This window comes from Myotis daubentonii, chromosome 5 (genome assembly GCF_963259705.1).
Source record: "Myotis daubentonii chromosome 5, mMyoDau2.1, whole genome shotgun sequence".
Taxonomy (NCBI): domain Eukaryota; kingdom Metazoa; phylum Chordata; class Mammalia; order Chiroptera; family Vespertilionidae; genus Myotis; species Myotis daubentonii.
In genome coordinates, this window is record NC_081844.1 from 109,060,300 (window position 1) to 109,075,667 (window position 15,368).

The 15,368-nt window shown below is 44.7% G+C and overlaps 1 protein-coding gene across 8 annotated transcripts in view; it reads left to right on the top strand.

Moving 5' to 3' along the window:
* Positions 1-1,593: 1,593 nt before the first annotated feature.
* RNF216 (ring finger protein 216) overlaps positions 1,594-15,368 on the top strand; it is a 119,264-nt gene continuing 105,489 nt past the window's right edge. For 5 of the 8 annotated variants that reach the window (XM_059699359.1, XM_059699353.1, XM_059699358.1 and 2 more), the window contains exons 1-3: positions 1,599-1,730; positions 3,581-3,628; positions 14,666-14,780. In XM_059699359.1, coding sequence (XP_059555342.1) covers positions 14,693-14,780 — 88 coding nt within the window. In that variant the 5' untranslated portion in view covers positions 1,599-1,730; positions 3,581-3,628; positions 14,666-14,692. Of the gene's footprint in view, positions 1,731-2,525; positions 2,964-3,580; positions 3,629-14,661; positions 14,781-15,368 lie in introns of those variants that run through there. The other 3 variants (XM_059699354.1, XM_059699351.1, XM_059699352.1) reach the window with 2 other exon arrangements.

Genomic DNA, 15,368 nt, shown 5'->3' on the forward strand with positions numbered 1-15,368 from the left:
CCTGTGGCCTCCTGACAAGACGGAGCAGGCTCAGCAGTGCCCTGTACAGGTGAGCCTTTTAGAAGTCTTTTAGACCGTATTTTTACTGTCACTTTTCTATGTTTAGGTACATAAATACTTGCCATTGTGTTACAATTGCCTACAGTATTCAGTGCAGTAGCATGTGTACAGGCTTGTGGCCTAGAAGCAACAGGCTGGGCACCACACGGCCAAACGGGGAGGGGCGGTACCACCTCGGTGTGTGTAAGTGCACTCGATGGTGTTTGCACAACGATAACTGCCTACAGACGCCTTTCTCAGAAGATACCCCTTTTCAGTGATGCATGACTGTAATTGCCCATTGAAATCACCGCTGACGGTTTGTCGGCAATTGAAAAGGTCCAAAACACGTTCACGTCTCCCTGCTCTGACCCAAACCTGTTCCTCTTGATTTCTCCCCATATTTTGTGAATGGCACCACCATGTACCCAGTTACACGAGCCAAAAACCTTGTGGCTATCCTTGACTCCTTCCTTCCTTTCTCGCCCACATCCAATCCATCTGTGAATCTCTGCTCTGCCTTTAAGGAATATCCTAATCTGATTATCGCTCACCACCTCCTCCCTGGCCATAGAGTCCACATCAGCGTCACTTCTTCTTTAGACGCCTGGGGTCCATCGATTCCTAAGTGGCTTTCCCACTTCTGCGTTTACCTCTGCGTAGTCGATTCTCTAAACAGTCACCGGAGGGATCTTTGCAAAACTTAAGCATATGCAGCCATGCCCCTGCTCCCAATTCTCTACCCACTTAGAATGAAGTCCAAATTCCTTATGAAGACCTTCTGTGATGTGGGCCCCGACCACCTCGCCAACGCCATTCCTTCTCACTGCGCTGCAGCCGTGCTGTTTCCTCACACACCAGGCATATCCCCCTTCGCAGCCTTTGCCTTTTCTATACCATCTGCTTGAGGTGCTTTCCCTCCGGGTGGCCGCCTTGGCTCACCCCCTAACTTCAGTTTTCTGCTCAATGTCCCCGCCCCCACCAGAAGACACTTTCCCCGACCACCCTATTATCCCCTTCACTCTCTATCCCTTTCTCTTTCTCCACTTTATTTTTCCTGAACACTTCCTGCCTGAGCCAATATTTGAGTGAGTTAGTTCGCTAGTTAGTTCTCAAGTTAGTTATTGACTTGCCGGCTTACACAGAAGCTTCATTAGAACAGGGCCCTCTCTCCATACCTGTGTATCCCCAGTGCCTAGCACAGTGCCTGGCGCACGGGAAGCCTCCGAAGATCCGTGTTGAATGAATGAATGACTTGCAAAGGCTGCGGGTGTGGTAGGTGCACAGCCGGTGGATTTCCCAGGCCACCTGCCCCCGCGCCCTTTTCAAAAACTCTAGGGCGCCAGCCACACCTCCCGGGGTCGGGGGCGTTTCGGGTCCTTCCGTCCTCCCGCCTGGAGGGGGAGTCGAGCCTCGGTGGGCGGGGAGCGGAGGGAGCGGCGGCCGGGCGGCCCTCTCTATGGTCCCCTCCCCAGCCCCTCGCCCCGCCCGGTGCCTCTATGGTTCTTCCTGTCAGCAGTCGGGAGGGGGCGCTGTGCGCAGGCGCGCGCTGACGCCGCGGCGGGGCCGGAAGGAGCGCGGCGGTGGCCTCCGCGGCCGCGACGGAGCTGCCGGTTGCGGCTTGTGGCGACTGGGCGCCCGGCGACGGGGGCTTCCAAGCCCGCCTCGCGAGCCGGAGAGCTGAGTGGCGAGTAAGTGGCGGCCGCGGGCGCGCGGCTCCTCCGCAGGCTCCTGAGGCGAATGGCGTCTCCGCCCGGCGCCTCCTCCAGCGCGGGGTCGGGCGGGGGCCTCGGCCGTGAGGGGCGGCGGGGGCGCGGGGCGGCCGTGAGGCGGGAGCGACAAAGGCGCGCGCGGCCGGAGGGCCCTGCCCGGCTCCCGTCACTTCGGGAAGTTTTGCGGGCCGGCCCGTCGGCCTGCCGCGCGAGGGCGAAGGCGCCGAAAGTCCCGACTTTCCTGGGCGCCCGCCCTCACGGGAGGCGGCGTCCGTGGAGCCGCGCGCGGCCTGGAGCGCGGGGGGCGAGGCGCTCTGACTGAACTCCGGGGCCGGCCCGGGGGCTGGCGGGCCGCAGCCCCGCACCCCGCTCTGGGGGGTGTGTCCCCCGAAAGCCGGCGACAGCTCCGCAGCCCTCGGGAGGACGTCCAGGGGCGCCCGAGCCCGCCGCGGAGAAGGCGACCCTGACGGACGTGCCCGCGGCGCGGGGCGCGGGACCAGAGCGATGCGCCCGCGGGACGGGGCCGCACCCTGTGCACCGCGTCGCCACCACCTCGGGCCCCTTCAGCCCCGTGGCCGCCCGCGCCGAGTGCCTGCGGGGCCCGCTTGGTTCCAGGGCGGCTTCCCACAGGCAGCCGCCGGGACCGCGGGGAAGACTCGGAGGCGCGGCGCTGAGAGCCTCGGCGGGGCCTGTCCCGGGCGCGCTCCTCGCCGAGGGGGAAGCTGTGCGCCCGCGGGCCGAGGCCGGGACCGACTCCGCCTCGAGCACCTTGTCCAAAGGAAGGAGTTGGCCTTGCCCTGCTTTTGTTTGTGATTCGTTGCCGCCAGGAACCTGCCCTCAGGTGAGGGCGGAGGCGAGGGTGAGGGGCAGGCATCGGCTGACTTTGAGGAAATAGCTGGAGAGCCGGCCGACCTGGGCCCTCCTTGTGAAACCTAAATGCCTGCTTCAGCCTGTGGAGATATGCAAGAAGGAAGTTGGTGCGGGTCAGGGAGACTGAAAGTTTATAAAGTCGGATAGAGGAGAGCATCCGTGTTTGCTGACAGCTGCTATTTAAAAAAAAGCAAAACATTTTTATTGATATTGAGAGAGAGAGGTGTGTGTGAGAGAAACAGCCACAGGCTGCCGCCTGCAGGAGGGATCCAGCCCTAAGCGGGCCTGTGCCCTGACAGGGAATTGAACTGAAAACCGCCCAGCTGAGCCACACCGTCCAGGGTAGCTATTTTTTTTTTTTTCTTTTTAACCCTCACCAGAGGATATGTTAATTGATTTTGGAGGAAAAGGAGGGGAGGAAGAGGGAGAAACGTCTGTGTGAAAGAGGAACATGGATTGGTTGTCTCCGGTTCTTGCCAGACCCAGGATCAAACCTGCAGCCTAAGCATGTGCCCTGAGGGAATCAAACCCTTTGGTGTGCGTCACAAGCTGCAACCAGCTACCCCCTCAGGCTGGTGGCTGCTGTTTTATGAGTGCCTACCATATTCTGTTAAGATTTCAGTGACATCATAACTAATTTCACACCTAACCATGTTATTTTTTAAAAATACACTTTTATTGATTTCAGAGAGGAAGGGAGATGGAGAGAGAGAGAACCATTGATCGGCTACCTCCTGTGCACCCTGCCACTGGATGGAGCTGGAAACCTGGGCATGTGCCCTGACCGGGAATGGAACCGTGGCCTCCTGTTCGTGGGTTGGCACGCAGCCAGGCCCTAACCATGCTTTTGTCGTTGTTGTTAATCCTCACCCAAGGATATTTTTCCCATTGATTTCTTAGAGAGAGGGAAAGACAGAAAGATCCGTGAGAGTAACACATTGATTGGTTTCCTCCTGCAGGTACCCCGATTAAGGCCCAGTCCCAGGAGGAGCCTGCAAGCTCGATATGTACCCTTGACGGCAATCAAACCCGTGACCCTTTGGACCCTTTGGTCTGCAGGCTGACAGTCTATCGACTGAGGCAAACCGGCTAGGGCTCTAACCATGTTATTTTATCCTCCTTGCTAATCATAATAGGACAAAACATGATGCTATGTGCCAGATATTGTTCTAAGTGGTTTCCATATAGTAACTCTTAATCCTCAATGACATGAGTTTTGTTATTCTTATTTTTAAAAGGAAGAAAATGAGGTGCTGAAAAACAACTTGCCTAATCACAAAGCTTTCAAGTGTCTGACTGGAATTTGAACTCAGTTTGATTCCAGTTCATTCTCCTAATTATCCTGCTATACCGGTGGATATTTATTCAAAAGGCTCTTATGGAGTATTTAATTTGTGTCTGTCAGTGTGCTATGTCCTGGGATTATGGGAACAAATAAGATGTAAGGTCCTACCTTTTAGAACTTGTTTTAGCAGAGGAAGTGGATATTAAACACAGCTTCCTAAATAATTGTAGATTATTAGTGTGCTAAGTCCTTTGAAGGAGTGAGACATGTGTGCATGAATAATGGGGATAGTCAGGAAAAGTTTTTCTTTGAGGAAGTGACATTTAAGATGAAGTGAAGGATGGTAGAGTTCATTTGGTCAGCGAGAGGCACTGAGGAGTTATCCAGCCGGAGAAAAGAGCTGGAAGTGAAGGAGGAGCACGGCACATTCAAGAAACAGCCATTATCACCGCGGAATGGTGAATGGGGGAGAAGGAGGAGGTGAGGCTAGCTGTGTCAGCAAGTGTCAGGAGGCAGCGTTTTGCAGGCCATGGCAAGGATTTTGATTCTACCGTGATGAGTTTTGTGGTTTTAAAAAAAACAAACTCTCAGTGCTATATTAAAACATCTAAGGGTAGAACCTGTAGGCAGGGAAAAAAAGGATGGTGTCAAGAGAATTCAATTATAAAAAGGTCATTGAAAACATTGATTTTTTTTTTTTGTTTTACCCCCTTGTAGATGAAAAAGTGCTTACTTAACTATTCTAGTTTCTGAACCGATATTCAGTTGACAGTTAAGGGGAAAAAAATTTTTTTAAGGGAAATCTTAATGTTATATGTTAAACTCTAGCCTACCCAATGAAGATTTTTAATTTAATTTTTTATTAAAACTTTTACTGTAGAAAGATACTGATTACAGGATTTTTAGAGCTTTTATTTATTTATTTATTTAATTTTAAATATATTTTAATTGTTTTTTTACAGAGAGGAAGGGAGAGGGACAGAGTGCCAGAAACATCAATGAGAGAGAAACATCAATCAGCTGCCTCCTGCACGCTCCCCACTGGGGATGCGCCCGCAACCAAGGCACATGCCCTTGACCGGAATCGAATCTGGGACCCCTCGGTCCTCAGGCCAACGCTCCATCCACCGAGCCAAACCGGCCAGGGCTAGAGCTCTTTTAAACTCTGCTTAAACTCCAGACTAATTGTTTGCATAATTATACATGTAATTATGGATGGCATTCTACCTTAGGTCTTTCATTTTTGTCTATTTATTAAAATTAACATGCATTGCATTTTCTTTTTTTTTATTAAATCTTTATTCAGATTATTCCATTTGTTCCTCTTTTTTCCCCCCCATAACTCCCTTCCTCCCAGTTCCCACCCCATCCTCCACCCTCACTCCCCACCCACTGTCCTCATCCATAGGTGCATGATTTTTGTCCATTTTCTTCCCACATCTCCCACACCCCTTTCCCCCCCAAGAATAGTCAGTCCATTCCCTTTCTATGTCCCTGATTCTATTATAATCACCAGTTCATTCTGTTCATCAGATTATTTATTCACTTGATTCTTAGATTCACTTGTTGATAGATATGTATTTGCTGTTCATAATTTGTATCTTTACCTTTTTCTTCTTCCTCTTCTAAAAGGATACCTTTCAGCATTTCATATAATACTGGTTTGATGGTGATGAACTCCTTTAGCTTTTCCTTATCTGTGAAGCTCTTTATCTGACCTTCAATTCTGAATGATCGCTTTGCTGGATAAAGTAATCTTGGTTGTAGGTTCTTGCTATTCATCACTTTGAATATTTCTTGCCACTCCCTTCTGGCCTGCAAAGTTTCTGTTGAGAAATCAGCTGACAGTCATATGGATATTCCCTTGTAGGTAACTGTGTTTCTTTCTCTTGCTGCTTTTAAGATTCTGTCTTTGTCTTTTGCTCTTGGCATTTTAATTATGATGTGTCTTGGTGTGGTCCTCTTTGGATTCCTTTTGTTTGGTGTTCTCTGCGCTTCCTGGACTTGTAAGTCTATTTCCTTCACCAGGAAGGGGAAGTTTTCTGTCATTATTTCTTCAAATAGGTTTTCAATATCTTGCTCTCTCTCATCTTCTGGCACCCCTATAATTCTGATTTTGGTACGCTTGAAGCTGTCCCAGAGGCTCCTTACACTATCTTCGTATTTTTGGATTCTTTTCTCATTTTGCTTTTCCGGTTGGGTATTTTTTGCTTCTTCGCATTTCAGATCTTTGACTTGCTTCTTGCACTCCTCTGGTCTGCTGTTGGGAGTCTGTATAATATTCTTTATTTCAGTCAGTGTATGTTTAATTTCTAGTTGGTTCTTTATCACAGCATCGATGGTCTCATTAGATTTCTTGTAGATCTCATTAAGTTTATCAGCAGTTTCTAGAAAATTATTGAAAGACCTTAAAAGTGTGGTTCTGAATTCTGTATTCTCCGTTGACATTTGTGTCCTGCTTCTTTGTCTCTGCATTTTTTATGCTTTCTTGGTGCACCCCCTAGTGGTCTTTGTGCACAGTCTTGTAGTTAAGCCTTGATTGTTGTAGTTAATACTGGGGGTTATTTGACCTCCAGGCCAACTGGCTGTGAGAATCAGCTGGGTCTGCAGTGGGAAAACTTCTGTCCTCTGGGGAGGTGCTAATCTAGCCTTTGCCTGAGGCTATCCGGCAAATGGCTCTGCGCAGGGCTTGGGCGGGGCGGGTCGCACAGGATCAACAGGGAGGGCGGAGGGAGCAGTTATGGCAGCTCTTAGTCCTGTTCCCAGAGGCTTTGCTTCTCAGAGCCCCAGCAACTGCTGCAAACCTCGGAGAAAAAGCTCCCTCGAGTTCCGACTGATGCCAAACAGTCCCGCTTCTCCCTTTTGAGTCTGGGTCCCTAGAGACTCGCCCAGAACTGGAGCTCAGAGCCTGAGACTCCCTCCCGATTGAAACAGACAACCGTGCCCTCAGCCGCCAGCCCGCTCCACGGGCACCTCCACACCTTTGTATTTTCCGCACTGCTCCTCCTCTGAGTCTCGGTATGCTGTTCTCTTTCCTTCTAGTTGAAGAATTGCCCCTCAGCCAGCCTTCCTGTGGTTCTGGGTGATGTCCGTTCCGTCTTTTAGTTGTATTTTTGAAGTGGTTGTTCGAGGCAGCTAACTCCGGTGTTTACCTATGCCGCCATCTTGGTTCCTCCGCATTGCATTTTCTTATTCTGAATTCATCACCTGCCTTATTCTTTCTTAATAGTATCACCATCCTTCAGTTACCTGATCTCAACATCTAAGTCACCTTTGACTCCTTTCTCCCTCTTGCCCTGATTGCTAATTACATACAAAAATCCTATTGAATCTAATTCTAAAATCAGTATCTCGTATCTTTTTCCTCCCCTGCTTGCTTTTAGCTCTAGTTCAGACTTCACTAGCTCTTGTTTCTGGGTTTCCTGCCACCAGATGTCTTCTACAGTCTGTCTCATATATTACAACTAGGTTGATTTTCTTTTCTTTTCTCTTTTTTTAAAAATATGTTTTATTGATTTTTTACAGAGGAAGGGAGAGGGATAGACAGTTAGAAATATTGATGAGAAAGAAACATCAATCAGCTGTTTTCTTCACACACCCTACTGGGGATTTGCCTGCAACCAAGGTACATGCCCTTGACCAGAATCGAACCTGGGACCCTTCAGTCCGGAGGCCGACACTCTATCCACTGAAGCCAAACCGGTTAGGGCTAGGTTGGTTTTCTTAAAGCACAACTCTCCATTGCTTCCCATTGGATAGGTAATAAAATTTGAGCTTCAGTTAGGTGTTGACACATAGCAAACCACACCCAAACTTAGTTACTTAGTACAACAATTTTATTTATTAAGAGTTTTGTGAGTCAGGAGATTGGGAAGGGCTCACCTGGGCCATGTTTTTTCTCATCCACATGCTGTCAAACCAGGTGGCTGGGGCTGGAGGACCCACTTCCAAAATGGCTTCTTCATTCCCAAGTCTTGTCAGAGACTGTGGGAAGGCTGGGTTCTACTGGCCTTTCCCTCTCCATGTTGTGTGTCAGGGCTTTCCACATGGTGACTAAGCTTCAAGAGCCCAAGATGGAAGCTGCTGCGTCCTTTAAAGGCTAAGTCTGGAGCTGTCACAACATCCAATTTAGCTTAAAAACTGCTATCTCTGTTAAACATTTCCTGACTGTCTGCCCTTCCCAATTGGAATAGTCTTTTTATTGCACTAATGACTTTATACTTTTTAGATAGTTAATTATATGAATACTAGAGACCCAGTGCATGGGATTCAAGCACTGGTGGGGGGTGTGGCTTGCAGGGATCAGCCCACTGCAGGAGCAGTCGCTCATCCTGGTCAGCTGAGCAGCAGCGCTCTCATTGTGGGAGCGCACTGACCACCGGGGGCAGCTCCTGCTTTGAGCGTCTGCCCCCTGGTGGTCAGTGTGTGTCATATTCACCGGTTGACTAGTTGTTCTGGTCGTTCCGCCATTCGATCGCTGGGCTTTTATTATATAGGATAGGATAGGCTTTTCCTATTGATGGGACTCTCAAGTTCTTTGAGGCAAGATCCATGTTGTATTTTTTGATATTTATTCACCATGATGTATAACACATTATTTACACAATGTGGCAGGCTCACAATAAATATTTGTTGAATTCTTTTACTGCATTTTAATTTTAAGTGTTAATGTAAATAATACCAATTTAGTATAGAAAAATCAGAAAATAAAAGGAACCAAAAAATATAAACTTTAAACTTACTATTTAGAAATAGCCATTATTAACTTTTTGTTGTGTTGATTTAATATTGATTAAATGTTAGTACAGGCTTAGAAAGAATAGATATCCAAATACTGGTTAAGAAGCTAGAATTTGAATGAAGAGCAAAATTCATTTATAGACACTTGAAAAATATGTTAGGAGGAGGCACTGTGTGGGGCTGGTATGATGAGCATGTCAGCTTCTCCTAGCCTGTACTTGACTCTGCTTTGCCCACCTTTCCCTGGGAATGTTCAGAGATTAATTTAATACATTTGAAACATCTTTTATTACTTCCAAGTCAGTGTCTACAGCAGTGACAGGCATATTTATGGAGATTACTATGGAAAGCAGGAACACTACAAAACTCTAGGAATATGCATTGGAAAGAAAAAAGGACAAGTAACATGAATAGAAGAATGAGAAGAAAATGATTGTTAGAGACAGACCCGTCTGTCTCTGGCCATGAGGATGCAAAGATGCAATTCTGAAAACCAGAAAATTGCATGAAAGAACCATGGGTGATTCCCAATTTTTTCTGACTGTTTTCTATTATTGGCTATACTTTATAACTGAAGAAAATCCTGCGAAACTGATTGTCACGTATGCTATTTTACCTGACTCTGTTTACATATGGCTGTGATTCACAGTTTCAGTCTCTGACAGAAAGATGTTTTGGGGGCCACTAACTTATCAATCGACTGTGAGACACTGGAAGTACAGCTGTGAGTAAGATATAGTCAAGGGCATAGGTAGAAAAGGATTAAAATATGAACTCTTGCCATAGCCACTTGGGCTCAGTGAATAGAGCATTGGCCCGAAGACTGAAGGGTCCCTGGTTTGATTCCAATCATCTCCCCCTCCTTTCCACCCTAAAAATCAAGGGAAGAATATCCTCAGGTGAGGATTAACAAAAATAAATCCTCCTATATAATAAAAGGCTAATATGCAAATTGTCCCCTTGACCAGGAGTTTGACCGGAGGGCAGGGCCAGCCAGCCAACCGCCTGTGGCCCCTGATCACCACCACCCCCACCCCCCAATCGGGTGAGGCCGGCCTGCCAACCGCTCTTGGCCCCTCACCCTGGCTGGCCCAGCCTGATTGGCCCTGATTGGGGCAGGCGGGCCCTGGACCCCACCTGTGCATGAATTGTGCACTGGGCCTCTAGTAAATACATAAAATGTGAATGTTTTCTCATGATGATTCATCCATAAAAGGAAGGACAATTGTAGGAGTGGAAGAGAATGGAGTAGCTGTCATCTAAGTTTACTTAAATTTTAAAAATATAGTAGTACTAGCAAAGATTCTTCACAGTTATGAAATTATGAAATATGTGCTAATTTTTAAAAAAAATATTTTTATTGATTTCAGCCAAAACCGGTTTGGCTCAGTGGATAGAGTGTCGGCCTGAGGACCGAAAGGTCCCAGGTTCGATTTCGGTCAAGGGCATGTACCTTGGTTGCCGGCACATCCCCAGTGGAGGGGTGTGTGCAGGAGGCAACTGATCGATGTTTCTAACTCTCCCTCTCCCTTCCTCTCTGTAAAAAATCAATAAAATATATTTAAAAAAATATTTTTATTGATTTCAGAGAGGAAGGGAGAGGGAGAGAGAGAGATATCAATGATGAGAGAATCACTGATCGGTTGCCTCCTGCACGCCCCCACTGGGGATTGAGCCCGCAGCCCGGTCATGTGCCCTTGATCAGAATTGAACCCGGGACCCTTCAGTCCACAGGCCAACACTCTATCCACCGAGCCAAACCGGCTAGGGCATGTGCTAATTTTTTGTTTTATTTTGAAAGCATTAACTGATACTTGACTATAAAATATAGTCATAAACATAATTTTTATAATAAAGGGAAGAGGCAAGAACTGAAATCATCTTTTTTGGGTGGCATTTCTAATTTCTGGATTTCACTTTTGTTTAACTATTTTCTTCAGTTGTGTGATCAATAAGTGAAAGACATAGTTTCTTGCTACTTCCAGAGAGAAAACAAAGTATCTTTTATAGAGAGAAGTAAGGGTTTTACTGTGAATAGTTTTAATACTAGTGAAAAGTAACTTGTAAGAGAAAAAATACACTCATCCCCCCCTTGTTTGGCTGCATTGCCAACTTTTATTATAAATAAACACTGTATCTACTGTATACTTGTGATAAAGCTCTTGTTTTGATGGCTTTTACCATACACAAAATGTGTCTCTCTCTCTCTCTCTCTCTCTCTCTCTCTCTCTCTCTCTCTCTCTCTATATATATATATATATATATACATATACATATATATATGTACACACACAAACACACGTATTTTATTCTTCACCTGAAGATATTTTGGATGGTTTTTTTTTTTTGGTTGTTTTTTTAAAAAATATATATATTTTATTGATTTTTCTACAGAGGGAAGGGAGAGGGATAGAGCTAGAAACATCGATGAGAGAGAAACACTGACCAGCCGCATCCTGCACACCCCCCACTGGGTACGTGCCTGCAACCAAGGTACATGCTCCTGACCGGAATCGAACCTGGGACCCTTGAGTCCGCAGGCCAACGCTCCATCCACTGAGCCAAACTGGTCAGGGCTGGGGTTTTCTTTTTAGAGAATGGAAAGAAGCAAGAAAGAGAAATATCAATGTGAGAGAAAAAACATCATTTGGTTGCCCTCTGTATGTGACTGACTGGGAATCAAACTTTCCACTTTTTGGTGTCCGGACAGTGCTCCCGCCAACAGCCATCTGGCCAAGGCTGCTTTCTCATATTTTATTTAATCTTCAACACAGCCTTACAAGATAAGAATAGCTGTTTCTGTTTCACAGATAATAATAATAGTCATAATGTGACAGTTGCTATGTCCCAGGCACTATATTTAACTCAATTTGGTTTTAAAATCATATTTTTATTTTACAAATGGAGGAACTGGACTCAAGAGGTTAAGTGTTTGTCGAAACCGGTTTGTCTCAGTGGATAGAGCATCGGCCTGCGGACTGAGGGGTCCCAGGTTTGATTCCGGTCAAGGCATGTACCTGGGTTGTGGGCACATCCCCAGTAGGAGGTATGCAGGAGGCAGCTGATCAATGTTTCTCTCTCATTGATGTTTCTAACTATCTCTCTCTCTCTTCCTCTATGTAAAAAATCAATAAACTATATTAAAAAAAAAAAAAGGAGGTTAAGTGTTTTGCGCAGTTACTGGTTTACTAAATGGTGAAACCAGGTTTATACCTAAGCAGTCTGATCTGAAGCCCAGATGAGAGGACTGACTGTTAGGGGGTTGAATGACCTTTACAGAGAAATTAGAAGTAGAAATTTCATCAGATTCTTTTTCACACTGCAGCTTCGGGCCACTGTGTGCTATTCATGAAGAAACTTGCTTAACTACAAGCTTGACATTCTAAATTAGATGTAAAATAAATCACAGTTCCTTTTGATTTACAGTGTAAAACTGAAGAAACCTAGTTGTGGTAAAAGAAGAAATAAGAAACTTGGTTATTGTAATTAAGTGTTCAAAATACTTTTTAAAAATTACATTTGAGCCCTAGCCGGTTTGGCTCAGTGGATAGAGCGTCGGCCTGCGGACTGAAGGGTCCCAGGTTCGATTCCGGTCAAGGGCATGTACCTTGGTTGCGGGAACATACCCAGTGGGGAGTGTGCAGGAGGCAGCTGAATCGATGTTTCTAATTCTCTATCCTTCTCCCTTCCTCTCTGTAAAAAAATCAATAAAATATATTTTGTTAAAAATTACATTTGAAAGAAAAGTCAGTACTTGAACCGATGCAGTTCAGATTTGACAAGAGCTTTTCTTTATGTCATACTATTTATAAATAGCATTACTGTTATTTCAAGTGAGACAAACTTATGCTTGGATGTGGGATTTCTAAAATTTGAGATACCTTTGTCCAGTTAGAGATACCAGAAAGTTCTGTTGTAAAACCATTTTGATATACAACTTTGTATTATCTAAGTTGGAAAATGCTGATATTATTTGACTGTTTATCTTTGTAGACGTTAATGAGAGAAAGCGGGTGGGGAACTTCTAAAGTACATAATTTCTCCCAGGAAGGCAAAGAAAATTGAGATTTTCTTAGGTATAAAGAAAAATCTTGAGTGGGTAAGTTACAGATAGGATCTTGGAACTAAAGAGGCCCCATAGCAGTTACAATTATACCCTTTTGGTTCTTATTTATTGATTTTCATTCTTGTAATTTTTCAAAGGAAAGCAGGAAAAATGGTTCACAAATTATAGGAAGAATTAAAAGTAATAATACTCTCCTTCTGATTCCCAATTACTGTTTCACATAGGCAACCACTTTCACCTCCCTTATAATGGATTTGCTTCCCCTAACTTTTCGTAGTATAATATAACACAGAAATAAGTTTCACCCCAAACAACTAAGTTTAAGTCTGTGCCTAAACTTTATCTAAATGGAATCATTCCATACACACACACACACACACACACACACACACACACACACAAAACACACACTTTCTATGTCTGGATTCCTTCACTAAGTAACTATGTTTTAATATCTACCCACATTGGCCCTGGCCGGTTTGGCTCAGTGCATAGAGCGTCGGCCTGTGGACTCAAGGGTCGCAGGTTCGATTCCGGTCAAGGCCATGTACCTTGGCTGCAGGCACATCCCCAGTGGGGGGTGTGCAGGAGGCAGCTGATCGATGCTTCTCTCTCATCAATGTTTCTGACTCTCTATCCCTCTCCCTTCCTCTCTGTAAAAAATCAATAAAATATATTTAAAAAAAAATATCTACCCACATTGTATGTGACTGTAATGGCTTCATTTTTTTTTCTGTATAAGGTTTTAATTATATGAATATACCATAATGTATTTGTCCATTCTATCATTGATGTATGTCCCTTTTAGTTTTTGGCTTGTAGAATTAATGCTGCTGTGAACATTCTTGTGCATACACCTGATACATGTAAACTATGTTTCTATAATTCAGACTTCTAGCAGTGGATTGTTGGGTTTTTAGGGGACATATATCTTCCACTGTAATTATAAGGTGTCAAGCTTTTTTGCACAGTTATGTTACCTATTTACATTCCCACAAACAGTGTAGGAGGGTGCCCTTTTCTCCACATGCTCACAATACTTGTTATATGTTGTCTTTTTTATAATAGCCATTCTGACAGATGTGAGGTGATATGCATTTCCCTGATGATTAGTGATGTTGTCTTTAGATGTACCTGTTGCCCATTTGAATATCTTACTTGGAAGAAAGTATTTAGGTCCTTTGCCATTTTTAAATTGGATTATTTGTATTTTTGGTGTTAAGTAATATGAATTCTTTATATATTTTGGATTTTAACCCCTTATCAATTAGATGATTTACAAATATTCCCTTCCATTCCACTGGTTGCCATATAATTGAGTTTTTAAGTATACTTTTTGTTTTTTATATGTCCCACCTGTCCTTTGATCTTTTATTTATCTTTTATATGTTATTTTGCAGTAATTGTTCTTATTTTTTCCACTAGAGGCCCGGTGCACGAAATTCATGCACTCGGGGGTGGGGTCCCTCAGCCCAGCCTGCGCCCTCTCACAGTCTAGGAGCTCTCAGGGGATGTCCAACTGAGGGCATAGGCCTGCTCCCCACGGGGAGCAAGCCTAAGCCAACAGTCGGACATCTTTAGTGCTGCTCTGAGGTGGGAGAGGCTCCCACCACTGCCGCTGCATTCGCTAGCCGTGAACCCGGCTTCTGGCTGAGTGGCACTCCTGTGAGAGCACACTGACCACCAGGGGGCAGCTTCTGCATTAAGCATCTGCCTCTGGTGGTCAGTGCGCGTCAGAGCAACTGGTCGTTCCACCATTTGGTCTATTTGCATATTAGCCTTTTATTATATAGGATTGTTTCCTCTTTTGTTGGCTTTATTAACTTTAGTTATGTATTCATTTAGGTTTTTTTCTTTGTGGTGTTTTCACCAGATACATGGGAAGAGTTTTAATACTTCCCTCATTCTTAATGTTCTTTTTTTCTTCGTTTTCTGTCCCTTTGGAACAGGTAGTCACCATGTTTAGATATTAGCAAGCAAATGTTATGTCTGCATTTGAAAATGGCAGAGGGAAATAACAATGAAGAGGTAATTCACTTGAACAACTTTCACTGCCACCAGGGACAAGGTAAGTGTTGGTTCTCACTTTCTCCTTTTACCATTTTTCCCTTAGTACTACAGTTATATCTTCTTTAAAATGAACCTGTTTTTCACCATGCAGAACCCAGAGATGTCTCATTTTTAGGTCTCAGAGCATCAGGTGTAAATGGACTTACCAGACTAGAATTTTGTGTCAAATGGTGATACCTAATGGCATGACTGAAGGTTAAGAATCTTCCATCACAAGTAGATTAATAAGCTATGAATTAACAGTCTAAAAAGAGCTGTGACCATGTAGTCCTTAAGTTGGAGTTTGAGAAAAGTGGCAATTCTCTGTTTTTGAAGGAATAGTGATTGCAAAGGAATACTCCTCCAGACCAAAAAGTACTAAAGCTATTGCTAAAGTATTTGCCAGGAGATTCTGGTTTAGCCTTATAGGGAATTTTAGGACATGTATTCTTTCATTTTACGGTGTCTTAAATTTGGGGAAATTCATTGCTTCATAAAGGGAAGGAAGCCTGCATTTCTATAACTTCATTCCTAAACATATATGAAATTTCCTGCCAAATCCTGGTACACATTTATACATCACTAAGAAAAAATTTTAAGCCAATGA